Genomic DNA, 18,020 nt, shown 5'->3' with positions numbered 1-18,020 from the left:
TATGGTATAACCACGTTTTCCTTTTCCATTCTTCTCTTGATGGACCTACAGTTGATTCCATGCTCTAGCTATTGTGAATAATGCTGCCATGAACAGAAGTGTACAAATATTTCTTTGAGACCCTGCTTTCAATTCTTTTAGGTATATACACACAAGTGGAATTGCTGGATCATATGGTATTTTTAATCTATTTTTAATATTTTGAGGAACCATTGTACAGTTTTCAACAGTGGCTGTTTCCATTTTACATTCTTACACGTAATGCACAAAGGTTCCAATTTCCCCACATTCTCATCAGCACTTGTTTTTCTGATAGCAGCCATCCTGATGGGTATGGGGTGGTATCCCATTGTGGTTTTGGTTTGTATTTCCCTGATGATTAGTGATGTTGAACATCTTTTCCTATGTTCATTGGCCATTCACATATCTTTTTTTGAGGAATGTCAAGTCCTTTGCCCATTTTTAAATTGGATTGTTTATTTCCTTGTTGTTGAGTTTGGCAATCAATTTTTTTGGCATTTAATTTTTTCCTCTTCTCCAATTCTTACCCTTTGGTTTATTTTTCTCATCTTATTGCATTGGATAAAACTTGCAGTATCATGTTGAAAAAGTGACAGCTTATGAGCTCATTTATTATATTTATGGATCAGCTACTACCTGTTACGGACTGAATGTATGAGTCCCCTCAGAATTTGTATGTTGCGGCCCCAAACCTCAATGTGACAGCATTGGCAGGCACTTAAGTTTAGATCAGGTCATGGGGCTGGGGCCTCGTGATGAGATTAGCATCTTTATAAGAACAGGAAGGGAGACTGGCACTCTCCTCTCTCTCCACCAAGCGGGGACACGGCGATAAGGCCACCGTCTGCAGGCCAGGAAGAGGCTCCCACCAGGAACAGAATCATGAAACCTTGATCTTGGACTTCCAGCCTCCAGAAATGTGAGAAAGAAATGTCTGCTGTTTGAGCCACTCCATTTATGGTGTTACAGTAGGCTGCCCAGACTAGTACATTATCAGTACTTGAAAGTGATTGTTTTCCTTTGTTAACTGTCACCTTCCTGATCCTTTTAATTGTTATAAAGGCTTTTGAGTTGCTTTGCTTGGGTTTTCTAGTTGGATTAGCCTGTTGTTTGTAAACAAAGATAGTTATGTCTACACATTTTTATATCTATATTTCTTACTTTCTTCCCTTTCTTATTGGTATCAGCTGTATGTTAGTCTTACAGAAAGAGGTTTCCTACCCATTTTTACTCCTGGAAAGTTTATGTAACATAGGAATGATTTATTCTTTGCTATTTTGGCAAATAGCAAACATAAATATATTGGATCTAGCCTTTTAGAGGACTAAAATTTTGACTACCTTTTCAATTTCTGTTGTGGTTAATTAAAAAAATATTCTTCTCAAGACAATTTTTGTGATTTCTCTTTTCCTATACAAAAGCATCTAGTTCATCTAGATACTCAAATATATTGGCATTCATTTGTTCATAATATTCTCATCATTCTAAAAATCACTCCACATCTATAATTATGTTGCTTTTCTTATTCCTGCTGTTGCATCTTTTTAAAAAAATTGAATTTGATGAAAGTTTGTCTATTTATTGGTCTTTTCAAAGAATCAGTTTTAGGGTTTATTGATGAATGTTTTTGTTTTATATTTTATTAATTTCTGCTTTTATTTTAATAAATGCATTCCTTCACACTTTGGGGTTATTTTCCTATTCTTTTTCCATTTATTCATTTACTTACTGTAAATTAAAAAAAAAAAAGTTAATTTTGGCTCTGAATTGTCCTTTGGCTTACTGGTGCATCTCATAAATTTAAGATATAGCGTGGGACTTCCCTGGTGGTCCAGTGGTAAAAAATCCGCCTTGCAATGCAGGGCACATGGGTTCGATCCCTGGTCAGGGAACTAAGATCCCACATGCTGCAGGGCAACTAAGCCCGTGCGCCACGACTACTGAGCTCGCACGCCTCAACTAGAGCCCACGTGCCACAAACTACAGAGCCCACATGCTCTGGAACCCGCGTCACAACTACAGAGCCCACGCGCCCAGGAGCCTGCACGCTACAAATGGAGAAGAGAAACCTGCACGCCACAACTAGAGAGAAGCCCGTGTGCCACAACGAAAGATCCCGCATGCCGCAGCTAAGACTCAAAGCAGCCAAAAACAAACAAACAAACAAATAAATAAATAAATAAAAATAATAAATAAATCTTAAAAAAATAAATAAATAAACCAAACAATCTCAGGCTTAGGCGAGGCAGTCTCATTAAAAAAAAAAAAAAAAAAAAGGAAGATATAGTGTGTTCACATTCTCATTTCTGAGTAGTTTGTAGCCTCAGCTGTGAGTTATTTAGAAGAGTGGCTCTAAACATTTAAGTGAACAGATTTTGGAGGGACTACTGGTTTTATGGTTAATTCCTAATTTTTTATGTATTGAAGTCAGAGAAGTTTTAGAATTTATTGAATTCTTCTTTGTGACTTAAATCTTGCCTAATTTTTATGAATGTTTTTGGGGCTTAAAAAGAACTTTGTTTTTTGCCATTTATTGAGTATAAACTTATTAGATGAAGTTTGTTAATTGTGTTATTTAGATGTTCTTTGCCCTTCTATTTTATTCTCTCTAATCTGTCATTTTCCTTTTCTTTTTCTTTTTCTGGTAGTTTCCTATAGTTTAGATTTTTTTAAAACTTTTTATTTTATATTGGGGTATAGTTGATTAACAATGTTGTGTTAGTTTCAGGTGTACAGCAGAGTGATTCAGTTATATGTACACAGGTATGATCTGTCATTTTCTACACACTGTATCAAAGTCTCCCACTTTGTGTGAGTGTGTGTGTGTGAATTTTCTCCTTATTGTTCTATCCGTGTCTGACTGACATATTTCCAAACTATATTGTTAGGCTTATGTGCTTTAATGATTGTTATATATTCTCAATGGATTATATCTTTTATCAATATCAAATATCCTTCTTTGTCCTGTTTAATGCCTTTCACCTGGAATTTTATTTCTTCTGATGTTGCTATTACTATACCTACTTCTTAGGTAAGCATTGTCTGGTATTCTTTTTCTGTTTCTTTATTTTTGTCCTCTTTAGGTCATTTTATTTTACTCCGCCTATTATAAACAGGCTACGGCTAGATTTCTTAAAGCCAAGATTAGAGTATCTTTTAAAAGAAGATTTTAATTTTTAGTGATTATTAATATCTTTGTTTTCTTTCCTGTCACTTTATGTTTTAATTTTCTTTCTTTCCTGCCTTCTTTCGTCTTTCCTTCCTTTTGCTGAATTGCTAAGGTTTTCTTTTTTTTTTCTTCTAGTGGTCTAGAATGTACCATCCCATTTCTGTTTTTCTAACGGTTGACTTTTAAATATTTAACATCTGTTTATACGCACATCCCCCTCCCCATGCATAGAGCTGAACAGTATCTATTTCTTCTCCCCAAACAGGAGAAGAATCTTCACACACTTTCATGTTTCTCATCATTCCTGCCTTGTTGAGATAATATGGGATTTTATTTCCAAATTGCATTCAAGGTTTTAGATATTTTCCCTCAACAATTATTTAGAATTAACATGAGCTTTATAATTTCTTTGCTGACAGCTCAGAACTATGAACTTCAGTGGTTCTTTACTCATAGCATTTCTCTGCCCACTCGACTTCTTAGATTAATCTTTCATTGTGTGGAAATACATCCTTGTGTAATCGTTTCAGAGAAGGTTTATGTGGTAAACTTCCTGGGTTCTTACACTTCTGGAAACATCTTTATTTTGCTTTGTTAGTTGAATGCTGATTAGGCTACATTATAGGAGTCTAGGTTCAGTAATATATTTCCCTCCTAATCCTAAATATATTACTCATTTGTCTTCTGTTATACAGTAGATGATGATGAGAATTCTAATGACAATTGATACTGTTGAAAGTAATTGACTTTTCCTCTTTGGAAACTTTTAGGATATTTTCTTTACTCTTGGTTTTCTGAAACTTCATCATGCGTCTAGCTACGGGTTTTTTGGATTAACCTGTTCTGCACTTACTAGGCCTTTCAATCTGAAGGCATGTATCTTCATTTGAAATTTTCTTTGCTCATTCCTGTATTTCCTTCTCTCCATTCCTTCAGTTCTTTTTTGTCTCAATTTGTATCATAAAGATGGGATTTTCTGGCTCTATCCTCCATGTGTTAACTTTTATGTCGATCTCTTTGTCCTTCTGGCTGTACACCGAGACAATTCCCGGCTTGGTCTTTCAGATCATTAATTCCTTCTTAAGGTATGTCCATTTAAAAAATATTCCAACAACTGGGACTTCCCTGGTGGCACAGTGGTTAAGAATCCGCCTGCCAATGCAGGGGACATGGGTTCGAGCCCTGGTCCGGGAAGATCCCACATGCCGTGGAGCAACTAAGCCCGTGCGCCACAACTACTGAAGCCTGTGCGCCTAGACCCCGCGCACCACAATGAAGAGTAGCCCCCGCTCGCCGCAGCTAGAGAAAGCCTGCGTGCAGCAGTGAAGACCCAGTGGAGCCCAAAATAAATAAATAAACAAATAAATATTTTAACAATTGTGTATTTTCTGAGTTCTCTCTTTAATTAAATTTACTGAACTCTCTCGTTAATTTGTTCTCCTTCATGACGACTTCCCCTCCCCCTCCCACTCCTTTCTAATTTGACAGATGTACCAGGATCTATAATCTCTCTAAAGACGCGAATTGTGCTTGTTTTCAAATATTTTTCCTCTCCCTGTCCTCTTCCTCCCGATGTGTTCATTCACCTGTTAGGTGAGTGTGGTGACTTCTTTTTTGACGTTGGTTTTCCCCCAGTACTTTGGGGTGACTGTTACCGCTCTTTGTGGTCGAGAGCCCAGTACACAACTCTGTGGATCAAGTTCTCGTTGCAGGAGCATCTCTGGGGACCATGGAAGACAAGACGAGACGTGCTGCCAGGTGGGGTGGACAGGCAGCTTCTCTGAAAGGGTGGGTTCCCTTGGGGCCCTGCTCTACTTCTTAGACCCCAAAGCCCAGGCTGTGGCGGCAGGGCTCTGCTTTCAGCTTGTGGGCATCAGCAAACGCTCTCCAAACGCGGCTCCCCAAGGAGGCAGTGTGGTTGTGGCCCCGCTGTCCTGGTGCCTGGCCCCTGCGGACCCTGAGCTTGGGGAGGCCCTGGCCGCTCTCGCTCCTTCACAGGCTCACCGGCTTTGGGATGTGTTTTCCTCCGAACCTGGTCCTTTGTCCATTGAATCCCATCTGCTTGCCTCCGTTGAAGACTTCCTCAGCACTGCTGGCTCAAAATGGCATTCTTTCTTGGCTTTTATCCTTCTTTATTCTTTTACAAACTATCTCCTGTCACCAAGGACTTTAGGAAAGGAGAGGGGAGACCCATGTGCCCCGGCTCACATGTGTCCAAATCCCATATATAAATGCGGCTCAGGCGTAAATGTTGCTGTGAGGCTGTGGTTGATGATGGCCCCGTATTCTCACGGCTACCACCTGAGGGAGGGTGATGTCGGACTGATATTTAAGGGGACTGCCATTCTGATTGAACACATTTTGAGCAGTAATGATTTGTGGGCTTGGATGTGGGGAAAGGATTCCACAGAGCATAGTGAAGGTGGGGTTATTTGATGGGGAGGATCCCTGGATCTTCGGAAAGAACCCCAGGGGACGGTAAGGGCTCAATGCCTCTCCCAGCACCTTAGCATGGAGAGTACAGGTGCTGGAATGGACTCTAGGCATCATCTGGCCCAGGGACTGAGTAAACAGTTCTCATCACCACCAGCCCTGGACCAGGTAGGGGTCCCAGAGCCCAGGCTGTGATGAACAGGATGGTGAGAAGAGCCAGGGGAGGGGTAGCCCAGGGGGTCACTGGGATCCAGAGGAGGAAGGACGTGGGGCTGCCGCACGGACTCCTTCCCTCGGGGTCGGGCGGGACACACCCCTCCCCCAGCTGTACCTGTGGCCGCGGCCTCCCCAGAGGGTGAGGGCTGGCGCGGGCTCAGCCAAGGGGGGAGCTAAGTGCCGTGGACGGAACCACTGACACAGACAGTGGCACCAACTCCGGCAGCTGGGCTTGTCTTAGGAGGAAACTGAGGCTCGGAGTCATCTGCTGTCTTGCTCAAGGTCACTCAAGGTCACATAGCGAGTGTGCTGCAGGCCTGGCTCAGCTTCGAACCAGGGTGCTCTTGGAGTTTGATTCTGATCCCCTACTGGCTTCCAGAGTCAGCGGCAGGGGCCGTGTCCAGTCATTATAAACGACAGTGAAAGGAAGGCTTCCCGGTCAGGGGGCTTCCCAGCCCCCCAGCCCCAGTTCTCGTCGCGCACCCAGGCCAGGGCCGCACCGAGCAGGTGTCCCTGTGTGCACCTGTCCGCACACTCACCTGAAGAGGAGCAGCACGGCCTGGGGGAAGGTCTGGAAGTTGTTGTTCCTGTTGATCTCTGTCGTGTCATTCAGGGCGATTTTCCCGAACACCTGGCAGGGGGAGAGGATGGGGTCCGTGAGCTGTGGACAGAGGGGTCCTGGTTCCCACCCATCGTTCAATGGTCTCTTCAGGGGTCACAGCTGACCCTGGACGGGCTGGCCCATAAGCTGAACAGAGTCCCCTCTGCGACCTGGAAGGCCTCGCGGGGGCAGGTACCTGCTGCCCTGTCCAGCTCCTGATCCCAGCCCCCCACTCCGGACAAGCATCCAAGAAAAGTGCCCTTGGCCCTCGGGAGGGGCCCTGGGCCCCGCGGGAGGGGGGCTGAGAGCGGGCGGAGGCTGAGACCTCGACCCTGCGTCTGTGCAGGGACAAGGCTCACTGGCCTTCCTCTTTCTTTTTTCTTTTTCTTGGCTGCAGGTTCTTGAGACTACTTTTCTTTCCTCTTTAAAAAATACTTTACTGAGGAATAATTAACAAATAGGCCCTTCACATAACTTGGGGGAGTTTTTCCCTATAGAGAGTGGAACCTGGGCCAGGGGCAACGGGGAGAGAGGGTCTCAGAGCTGTGCACCCCCAGGACACCACGGGAGTGGGGGGAAAGTTCCAATTCCGGTGACCTTTCCAGCCTCAGAAGGAGGGGCGGGTGTCAGGGGATGTGGGCTGGGGGCCGGGCCCGAGGAGACAGCGGGGAGCCTGTCCTACCTGCATCCCGATCACGGCGTAGATGAAGAACAGCATCACGATCAGGAGAGCAACGTAGGGCAGGGCCTGGCAGGGGCACACAGATGCCGTGAAGTTGGCGGGGGACCGCTGGCTGGACCCCTCCCTGGGCGGCGTCTCTTCAGTCGCCAGCTGCTGCCTGGCTTGGGGGGCACTTCCAGGAGCCCCGCAGACGTTCTGGGCACTAAATGGGAGCAGCCTGAGCCTGGTGCCGACCCCTCCCCTCACCTGGGTGTCAAGCACCTGAGACCTGGGGAGGTCCGCCCAGAAAGGTGGGCTCTGAGCTCGGGACCTGGCATGATGCTCCCTTGGTACAAACAATTTAGAAAGAGCAAAACACCCTCCCGCCACCCACCTGTCCTCGTGCAGCCGGAGGGCCGTGGGGGACAGCCAGCAGCCCCTCCCCCCCTCACAGCTGTAAGCTGTTCCGCCAGGTGTAGGAAAGGCAGGACGAAGGGGCACTAGACAAAAGCGAGACCCTGGGCTCAAGCCCGCTTCCACCACTGTGGCTGTGGGAGCTGGGCTGGGCTTAACCTCTCTGGGCCTCAGTGTCCTCATCTGAAAAATGGGAAGAAAAGTAATGACCTTAGGGGGTTTTGGGGCCTGGCTGATTTAAGGCTCACAAGATGCATGGCCAGTGCCTGGCCCGCAGCCGGTCTCTGCGCTTTACCCACGCGGCGTGCTCCCCACCTCCTCCCGGGGAGGAGGCCGCGCGGTTCACGGGGTGGACAGAACCCGCACACCACTAGGGGGCACCGCGGGACTACGGGCCGTCCGGCCTGGTGGGCGCTCGGGCTCCACCTTCAGTGACGCCCAGGAAACGTCGGGGGTGGGTGAGCACGTGGGGCCGGTACAGCCCCCCACGGCTGAGGCCGGGGCCACCGTCATTCTGCTTTCACAGAAGGAAACGAGTGCTGGGGGCAGAGAACTGGCCCCGCAGTTGGCGGCCCCAGGTCCACACGGGGCACACCAGGGTCCCGGGGAGTCCGGCTAAGTCCCTAAGCAGGTGCGGACAGCAGACCCTGCTGAACCACTGCCGGGACGAGGGTGACAACACCCGAATTGGGAGCGGCCGTAGGGGTCATCGGGCCACCTCTGCCCACGGCTTTCAAACCTCTTCCACCCCAAAACCCCTTTGTGCAGTCAATTCTCGGGGCAAATCCACAAGAGAGAAGAAAGCAGAGCGCTTGCAGCCGCCCCTCCGCTGGGAGCATCGCCCCAGGTGGGGCCTGGAGGGGGGCCGGGGGGTACCTGGAAGGACTTGATGAACGTCCACAGCAGCGTCCGGATGCCCTCCCCACGGCTCAGCAGCTTGACCAGGCGCATGACCCGGAAGAGGCGGAAGAAGGTGATGGAGATGCGGGAGTTCTCTTCCGCGTTCTGGGGCCGTTAACACAGCAGTTAACACGCAGGCGGGCGGCGGGGGCCGGCTGCGCTCGACTCTCCCGGCGCCCACGGGTCGGCCCAGCCCCAGGCCTCTGCGGCGCCCGGCTGTGCCCAGGCCCCGAGCCTCTGCCCCAGCATCCCTGGTCTTAAGCCCCCGGGGGTGGGGGCGGGGGTGGGGGTGGGGGCAGCAGGCGATTCCCTAGAAATTCCATCTGCTCTGAAATCTAGGCCGAGAGCCGCCCCGGTGCTCCTGCTGCCCCCCTGCTTGGCTCAGCCGAGGGTCCGGCGTGCCGAAGGTCCGGCGTCCCGAGCGGGACCGGTGCTCTGGAGGGCCTGGGGGGCGGGGGCTGCCCAGCCTCAGCACTCTGTGTGCCACCTCCCCCCACGGCTGCGGGTGGGCCTGGGCTGTGGGCGCGGCGACAGAGCCCGGGCCGCGGCCCCTGCTGCCCCTCCGCTCCCCTCTGCCCTGGGCCCGCCGGCTGCGCAGGCCTGGGAGGGGTGGGGGCCCGGGCAGTGGAGCGTGAGCCCTGGACGGGTCTCCCTGCGGTGAGAGGACCGAGGGGTCCTGCTCAGGGCGGGTGGGGTCCCCAGGGGCATCCTGGAGCGGGCCGGGGCTGCTGGGCCTGGGGCAGCTGGGGCTCAGGGGCCGGACACGCAGCCCTGCCACCCTCTCCTCCAGACCCGAGGACAATGAGCACACACTGACGCCTGGCCCTCCTCCTGCCCACACCGGCCAGCGAGCTGGGGTAGTGGCCCCAGGAGCCGGCCGGTTCCCCAGAGCGACTGCAGCCCCCACCCCGTGGGCACCAGGAGAGAACGGACCTCTGGGCTTCCTGTTACTGCTCCCGCTGCAGGCCCCCCCGCTCGCAGGCATCTCTGGGTGGTTGCTGGGCCCCACGTGGGCCCCGATTCTCAACGCCCACTCCTCTGGCTTCATTTCTCACCGTCTCCAGGTCAGATCCGGCCTGGCCACGCCCACGAAAATCCCACCAGCGCTGGAGCCCTCGCGGCTCCTGGTTCTAGCCCTGTGGCCAGGGCTCCAGGGGCCTCTCCCCTCACCCCGGTCAGAACAGGAGCCCCTCGAGGGGGGCAGGTGTTACACGCGCCAGCACACCCTGCTCCTCCCGGGGCGGGGGGCATCTATCCTTCTCCTTCTGAACCAGAGCTGCTCCCCTGGGGCGGGCTGGTGGCCGGGGGGCCACAGGGGCTGGGAGGGCCCTGGCAGCAGGCCGTCTGGACCCCGGGCCCTACCTGTCTGCATTCTGAAGTCTCTGATGCCCTTCATCTCTGCATTTCTATCACCCGTGTACCTACTTGAAATTCTACTTTCTCTCCTTAAAAGGAGGTGGTGTTCCCCCAGAGGAAGCGGTAGAGGAGGCTCAGGGCTTTGGAACTCAGCCATCAGCCCCACTGTGCTTGGGAAGGGGGAAAGAAGAAGAGAGCGCCAGCTTACACGGAACGTCAGCTGGGCATCAAGAGTCTGGGAGGTTGGCGCCGCGGAGGCATCTGCATCTGACTCGTTAAAAAGCAAAACTCAAGCCTCCAGTCTGAGCTCGTCCTGGGCTCAGAGCCCTCCCGACGCTGCAGGTGCCGTATGCTCTACTGACCAGTGACATACGGGCAGCACGTCCAGGCTCAGCCCTTCTGGCTATGGTCGTGGGCTTCGTCAGGAAACATCCCCACCGATCTTGCCTCTGTCTGCGGACTTCTGGGGCTCGGGGGATCAACCCACTCACCGGCCCTGCTAAAAACTCACACTTGGCCCACGTTTGAAGCCTGTGACGGCAGCCTCTTGGAGACAGCTGTTCCAAGGAGACTTCAAGGTCACACCGGTCGGCCTCTCTCTCACTTTAGCCAGATTCCTAGAGCAGAAGCGGCTCCCACTAGACGGTCTGCTGCAGTGAAGCGGGCGTGGCCTAGTTTTAATGCCCCTCACAGGTCACACTGTCGGGGTGATAGGAAATCTAACCACTCTCTGGGTAATGAACCCAGCTTAACCTCTTACTGGGGCCTTGACTCAGAGCTGGAGGGCGGCCTGGTGACTAGGAGGACCTCCCCGTCTCTGGCTATGTCACCTCTCCTTCCTCTCTCCCAGAGGCCTTGCCATGGCGCTCGTGGGTGCCCCGTGAAAACCCCACATCAGATTCAGGGTGGGGACGTCGGCCAGCAGAGTCCTCAGGACGATTAACAGGAAATGGCCCTCGGGTCCGATTCTCTCCCAGTGGCTCATTAGACAGTCAAGGTCACGGTGTGCTGCCACCCACAGGAAAGCTCAAGGACGGAAATGTCGCACCAACAGCACTCGACAGCTCACAGACCAGGCAGGCAAGGCGCATGGCAGACACAGGCAGCATGCATCGGGGGCTGGGTTCCAAGATGCTGGGGGTCGGGTCGGGGAAGTGGGTATGTTAGAGGGGGTCACAGAAGCTGAGAGCGTGGTCTGGAGGCTCGGTCTTACCATAAAGGGAGAGCATTGAGTATGTTCAGCTGGCTTTAAAGAAAGGCAGACAGAGATAAGCTGTAATGAGTCTCCGACGAAGACGCCCGGCATTCTAGGTCTCGGTAACACAGGAGCAACGCAGTGGCAGGAGAGGGCAAGAGGGCCAAGTGGAGGGTACACGGCACAGGCCTGGCAGGGTCCGGGCGCCGCCAGAGTGGACTCCCACCCAGCGAGGACTCTGGGTGTTCTCCTGCCCGGAACCATCTCTGGCTACAGATTAACTACTAATTCACACCTGTTATCACGGAGGTGTTCTGGATTTTGAGGATGGAGGTTTTGTTTGTTTTTAATCAGCCGTGTGTCCTAAGGTAGCCTCCAGGGGCTGGCACTGTGCACGCTTACCCAGCACTGCCAGCTGAAGGTGAGAGACCTTGCCTGTGCCCAAGGCTGCTCTTTGCCCACGTGTATTTGCGCAAAGGAGCCCAGGGGCAGTGGCCCCCCAGGTCCAGGGGAAGACAGGTTCAGTTACCCCCTCTGCAGTGGGGCTAGCCCTCAAGCTGAGGCTCAGGAGGGAGAAGGGCCTGCTAGGCTCCTGCTCCCCGGGTGTGGACCTTGGACACCAGCCTGAGATACCGAGTGCGGATCTGTTTATTAAATTTGAAAGCCCTGCACACAATTTAGGACATCATTGTTAAACCCCCGAGAAGCTGTTCTCAGGGGTCTGACTCTGGGCTCATTAGGGGCCTGGCCTCAGGGGAGCATCCCACAGCAGCCCTGAGCTGCATCCGGGAAGGTGCCCTGACCTTTAGCCCCGCACACAGAGCACAGCCTGGACTGGTCCCCGCCGCCTGAGCTGCCAACTCCTTCTAGAAGGTCACGACTTCACTCTTACCCTCCACTTTCAGAGAGTTGCTCCTGTGTTTCTGTTTTCAAGGTACAAACAAGGAGAACATGTAATGGGGTTTCTGAAGGACGGAAATGTGCACAACCAGACATTTGCTTGCAGACTGAAAAATACTTCTTTGGTAACAGATTTCTCAGCAAATTCCTTTTTTTCCCATTGCAAGTTGGGAGGTGTCCTTTTCGGGGACTGGGGGAGACACGGGGTGAGGGAAGGGAGGAGAAGGGACAGGACGCCTCTCTGGTCGTTTACGGAACACGGTCTAGATCTGCCTGTGCTTCACGAGGGTCTGCGGCTGCCAGGTCCACCCACGTGGCTGGACGGAGTGGGGTGTCTAGGATTCGGCCAGCAGGCTGAGAGAGAACACGGAGACAGACACGCACACGCATGCACACGCACACACACACGCACACGCACGCATGGAGGAAGCTCCAGGCTGGTCAGGGGCTTGCGCCGCAGTGTTAACCTGTCAGGAGCCCCATGTTTCCCGGGCTTCAGTGGCGGAGGGGTGTGAGGGCCGCACGGAGGTGAGGCCACGGGCACTTAGTGCTGGGCTGTAGGCCGAGCGCCCAGCAGGCTCTAGCCTTGCTCCCTTCCTGGATGCACCCTGAAAACCACCAAAGCTGCCCATTACTTCCAAGAGCCCTGGGCAGATGACTGAAGGTCTTCTGGGTCAACCCCATCCCGAATGGGACCAGAATGGGGGTGCTTTAGAGGACCTGCCTGGGTCACCTGGCCCGACCGAATTAACCCCCAACTGTGAAAAAATTACTACTCCTTATTTTACTGCTTAAACATTCAGAATCCTTCATTTGGGCTTTTTAAATGTCTTAACTGTCGTTTTCTTGTTTTTAGCCTTTTATGCTTCCATTTCAGACCTCATCTATATAAGTTATATTTTACTCCAAGATTTACCTTTAGGTCTGTTCTAATCACCTTGAGCACATCGTATTATTTTAACACTATGTATTAATTCAGTAAAGCTTTTTTTTTTTTTGGCCGCGCTGCGCAGCTTGTGGGATCTTAGTTCCCCAACCAGGGATCGAACCTGGGCCCTCGGCAGTGAAAGTGCTGAGTCCTACCCACTGGACCGCCAGGGAAGTCCCCAGTAACCTCATGATCCATCCCTATGACAGGAGACAAGAAGGGCCGTGGAGAGAGGAAGGACGGGCCTCCGGGAACCCAGCGTCCAAAGAGCCTCGCTTGGGGAGAATGTGGAGACTCACGGGTTCGTTTTTTCTTGAGCCTTGAGCCTTGCACTTCAGAGGCTGCTTCTGACTTGCCGGGGCAGGGTCACCTGTCAGCTGCTCGCGTGCGCCTGTCCTCATGTCAGGAGCTGTGCTTACAAGGTCCACGGGCTGGAAAGTAACTACGCGTCGTAACAAAGCCAGAAGGCAACCCAGAGCGATTCCTACAGGAGCGTGCAGGAAGGGGCCCGTCGCACAGCCCTGCCCACAGAGAACCGCTGGCGGACGCACTGCTGCCCAAGGTCACCCCCAGATGCCCGGGCGGCCAGGAGACGGGCGAGTGTGTCTGCCGATCGCTGTGATCCCCCAGAACGTCCTGAGGGACCACCAAGCATCACTTCTACCTTCTGAGCAAGTGCAGGATTAATGGGGAGCCCGGAGTGCTTGAGCCGCCCCCCTCGGATGCTTCCCCAGACTCGCTCCCGGTGACCCTGAGTTACCTTTTCGGTGCGGGGGAGTGGGGGTCACCTGCCCTGCACCCTGCCTGCTGCCAGCTCGTGTCCATGAGCGGGGAGCATGCAGCCCGTTCCTCAGCCGCCCATTCTGATCTTTGTTTTCTAATGAACTGGTCATTTTCAAGGGGTTAGGGTATCAGGGCAATTAACTTAATTTGCTCTTGCAATTGGTAGGAATGAAATGAGATTATTCCTCCCCATGTGGGGCAGAGGTGGGACACTGTCAGAGAGGCCCTGGGCCAGCAGCGGGGACAGACCCTGCCCTCACCTGGGCACATGTATGTGGGTCACCTTGTATGGTTCAACCGGCAAAGACCTGGGGTGGCTCTGGAAAACTGCCTTTCCGACCCAAGTTCAGGACCAGATGAGAAGCAGCACCTCAGTGGATGAAGCCTTTGCTTCTGGAATGTCCTCCTTGTTCCTCTTCACTGGGGTGCTCTCTCTAGACCACCCGTGGGAGTCGAGGGGACTGAGGGGCACCAGAGGCTGCAAAGAGGGTTCTCCGGGACGGACGGACGCTAGAATCGGTGGGGCGTTTCCCAGTTTACATCCCATTGTCTCTCTGGAGAACGGAGAGGTTGTTGGAAATTGCTCTTGACCACATAAAAAAGGGACTGCTTCCTCTCCCTTCTTCTCCTCTTTCTCGGCCCCCCTTCTTTGCATAGCTGGGAGGCGAGGGTTAGCGGGGAGGTAGGGCCAGGTGGTAGATTTCGATATCCTGATTATCTTCCAGGACGTTCTCTGTGATCGGCGGTTCGAGGGCACTTTGGAGCAGCTGTGCGCCGTGGCTGTGTCTCCTGGCCAGGCTGGCTTGGAAAGGTGCAGGTGACCTGCCTCCCTGCAGGGAAGGCTGAGTCCAAACAGGCCCTCGGACAAGGGCCCAATCCCAGAGGCTGCCGCTGAGACAACGGTTATGTATCTGGTCACGGAAATTCCACATCCCTCTGAACCGAGTCGAAAGCAACAGCACGGGAGTGTGTGAATCTTTTACTGGCTACCCTCCTACAGAAGCCTTGCTTTAAAAAACAAAAAACAAAAAACTCTCGTCCAGAACTCAGGGAGTGGATCTGGTATCAATTCCATCCCAAACCACCTGAAGATCTGGGTCCAGCTGGCATCCCCCCTCTGCCTGCCATCCCCCCCACCGGCTCTGCTTCTCTACTTCAACTGTCTCTAATCTCATCTCGATTTGATCTGCAAGACAAGACGGTAGTTCAGCTGTGAGCATGTCACGGTGTCGTAGCGGGGGGTCTGGGGGGTTGGGGCTTTGTTGGCGAGACCCCAGTTAGCCTAGGGTGGAAGGATAAATAGGAGGCTGGTACACACAGAGAGCTGGGGATACGGGAGTCAAGGGCTTCTAGAGACATCTGACGCCGCTTTCGTGGCCAGGAGCCAGCCGGCATAGGTTCAGGGGTGGGGGTCCTCAGTACCCTTCTAGCCCCTCCTCCAACCGGGAGAAACGCACATCCCGGGAACTGAGGTGTGGCCCTGTGGACGTGGAGGGGTTGGGAGGTGCTGACGGTCAGAGCCGCCAGGGGTGGCTGCAGGGAAGGAATTTTAACGTCAAAGTAAAATCTGTTGTAAACTGCTAGCTCTCTAAGGTTGAATGAAGTGCTTTCTTGGGAGGGAGACGCAAGGTCTAAGTAAGCACGTGTCAACTGGGAGACACACAGCGGAGGGTCAGTGCCACAGATTTGAGGGCAAATGAAGGAACTACTGATGGTCAAAAGCAATTCTTAAGCCCAATTTCCATTTCGGTCTGGCACGAATGGAGGAATGGAATTGGGTTTGAGGAAGAGACGAGCTGGGAAGAGGAAGATGGGGGTTATGAGGGAGGCGGAGACAAGGACAGAAAAGGGCAGGGAGCAAGTGAAGGTCACCCCGAAGATGGGAGGGCGGAGGCTGGAAAGGCAGCGCCCTCCCCCGTGGGCTTGCATCTGTCTCTCCAAAGGAAAATTCCACCCAGAAGGGGAAGGAGATTCTACAGAAAGGAGAAGCTTTGTGGTCATAGGCACTCAGTTGAAATGCCCTTCTGACCATCCCTTGAGGGGTCTTTGGCCCCAAGGGGGCTGGAGGAGAGGTGCAGAGCAGGGGCTCTGTGTGCTGAACTGTGGTGACCGGCCTGTGCTGTTAGTCGTGCTGGGGAGTGGCTGAAGCCTCAGGAGCTGCTCGTTATTCACCTGCAGCCCGACGGCTCCTCAGGTGCTGTTACCTGCCAGAACTCACGCTACACGGGACTGATTACAAAATCGCCAGGGTTGTCTTTTCTTCCTTGGGAGGGACAGTCACTCAAGCAGATAACCAACAAAAGGGACTCATGAAAAATAAATGAATAAAATCAGCTTGTCAGGAGCGCTCACAAAAATCCCATATGTGGGGGCAGAGGGGAGAGACAGAGACAGGGACACAGAGACAGAGACACACACACATGGATGGACACAGTGAGCCTGAAGGATGGAGAAGAAAAAGAGAGACAGACTCAAGGAAACAAACCAGCAAGAGCAGCCAGCTCTCAGGAAGCGGCATTAGACAGAGTGAGTGCTTTTGGGGGCGCCTGCCAGCGTTCTGGGGCCTGGTGAAATTAGCTCCCTCACTTCCTCCACGAGCTCAGGGAATATTCGAGGTCCCTCTGCTTTAGACGCTCTCTGGCAAACACCCCGGCAGCTGGCTCAGCTGGGGACAAGTGACACCCGCTGCCTGGATGGATGGCCGTCTGGCTGAGCCAGGGCTGTGTCCTGACAGCATCCTTCAGTCCAGTCCTCCGATTTAGGGGAAAGGAGAGGGTTGTATGAGGACAGAAAAGGTGAGAATGAGGGAGGAAAGGAAAGAAAATTAGAGGATGGAAGGTGGAGGGGTCTCGGTCAGAAGGCGGAGGGCAAGAGGGGCCCCGTCGGGTCCTGCCTGTCGGGACACTGGACAGCCTAACTCAGCCGGGTGAGAACCATTAGAAACAGGTTCCAGGGGTCTTTCGGGTCAGGCCTGCAGGACCCTCCTCCAGGCCGCTGCTCTGGGACACCCTGCGCCCGGCAGCCTGCTGTCCAGCACGTGGGCCTTATTCTGCAGGCAGAGCCCGGGCTCTGGAGATGGCTCCCCGCGTCCTGCTGGACTGCGGCTGGTCGGGGGCCCGGCTCACTGCCGGGCGAGCAGGGCTCTGCTCAACCTCTCAGGGCCAACTTCTTTTCCAAACGGAGGAGAAACTACCCTTTAGGACAACTGGGGGCCGGGCCCCCTCCTCGCTCACATCCACGCTCCAGATACCATCTCTAGATCGAGCCTTACCTTCGTCCCTTTAAAGGCAGCATTTCTTTTGGGGCGGGCAGTGCTGAGTCAGTACTGCCCTCGTGTGAACAAGGCACCTTGGTGGCTTCGTTTGTTGGGGGCGTGGGACTGGAGGTGGTGCTGAGAAGGGGAGGGACCGGAAGGGGCTCCCGGAGCAGCGGGGGAGGGGCCAGCAGAGGGAAACAGGTGGGTGGGATGGGGGCACAGGAAGGCGGCAAGGGCCACAGCGGCTCCACCTGGCTTGGCCTGACACCACCAGTGTCGACTTCATAGACCTCAGAAGCAGCCCAGGCCACACGGACCACCGTCATCTAGACACCGATGCCCGTTCCGGCCCCTCTCTGCCGTGCTGGAGGCAGGGAGCCAGGCGTGGGCCCGCGCGGGCTCGGGGTGGCGGGAGGCTCTGACTCAGCCCTGAGTCAGATGCTCTGACTCAGGATGCTGTCTCCCTTCCAGTCACCCCAGGCCCCGAGGCCGGCATGGGAGCCAAACCTGCTGCGTTATTTCTACGGGGAGCCGGTGAGGGCGGTCGTTAGAAGTCATGCCCGTGGGTCTGTGGTCAGAGGACCACCGGCCCCAGGAGCCAGGTGAGCAGCGCGTGGGGCAGCACCCGAGGCCCCGACGGCGTCCCAGATGCTCCAGGCTGAACCACGCCCCAGTCGTGTCACCTTGTCCCCACCCCTTCTCCCCTCCGCCCGCTCCCTCTGCCTGTGCAGAGGGCGGGGAAGGCGCTGCTCCGCACCGCCTGTGCTCTTGTCCTCCGAGCCCCACTGTCCCAGGGGCCAGGCGCCCGAGCATCGCCTGGTGTCCTCAGGCCTGGAGACGTTCGGCTGAGCCGCCCTGCCTGGGGTCCCGAGGCTGGGAGCGCCCTGAGCGGGGCCTGTGAGTGCAGGGCCCCTGCCAGCCTGCCCGCGGTTTGGCCGAAGGGCTCACGGAAATGCAGGAGTCAGTTCTCCCACAGGGATGGACTCGAATCCCGCTCTCGCCACCTGTTAGCTGCACGGCCTTGGCAAACCCTGAGCAAGCTCGGCCCCTCCCAGGGATGTGACGTGTGGTGGCCCTGGCCTGGCACCCCCAAGGGCAGCACGCTGCCCCCCACCCCCGCCGAGCTCCTACCGAAACCCCAGCCAGGACCGCGCCACTTCACCCCACCGTCCTGCTCGGCCGCGCTG

The 18,020-nt window shown here is 53.9% G+C and overlaps 1 protein-coding gene across 21 annotated transcripts in view; it reads right to left on the bottom strand.

Annotated features, from left to right (window-relative positions):
- The window catches only part of CACNA1C (calcium voltage-gated channel subunit alpha1 C), a 551,559-nt gene that overhangs the window by 27,962 nt on the left and 505,577 nt on the right, over positions 1–18,020 (bottom strand). For 13 of the 21 annotated variants that reach the window (XM_057556043.1, XM_057556040.1, XM_057556042.1 and 10 more), the window contains 4 exons: positions 10,985–11,017; positions 8,392–8,520; positions 7,123–7,188; positions 6,379–6,470 (listed from right to left, as the gene is read on the bottom strand). In XM_057556043.1, coding sequence (XP_057412026.1) covers positions 6,379–6,470; positions 7,123–7,188; positions 8,392–8,520; positions 10,985–11,017 — 320 coding nt within the window. The remainder of the gene's footprint in view (positions 1–6,378; positions 6,471–7,122; positions 7,189–8,391; positions 8,521–10,984; positions 11,018–18,020) is intronic. The other 8 variants (XM_057556046.1, XM_057556047.1, XM_057556037.1 and 5 more) reach the window with 1 other exon arrangement.

The sequence above is a fragment of the Balaenoptera acutorostrata genome, chromosome 11 (genome assembly GCF_949987535.1).
Source record: "Balaenoptera acutorostrata chromosome 11, mBalAcu1.1, whole genome shotgun sequence".
NCBI lineage: Eukaryota > Metazoa > Chordata > Mammalia > Artiodactyla > Balaenopteridae > Balaenoptera > Balaenoptera acutorostrata.
The sequence above is the reverse complement of the archived record's forward strand: the minus strand, read 5'-3'. Positions and strand labels throughout refer to the sequence as shown.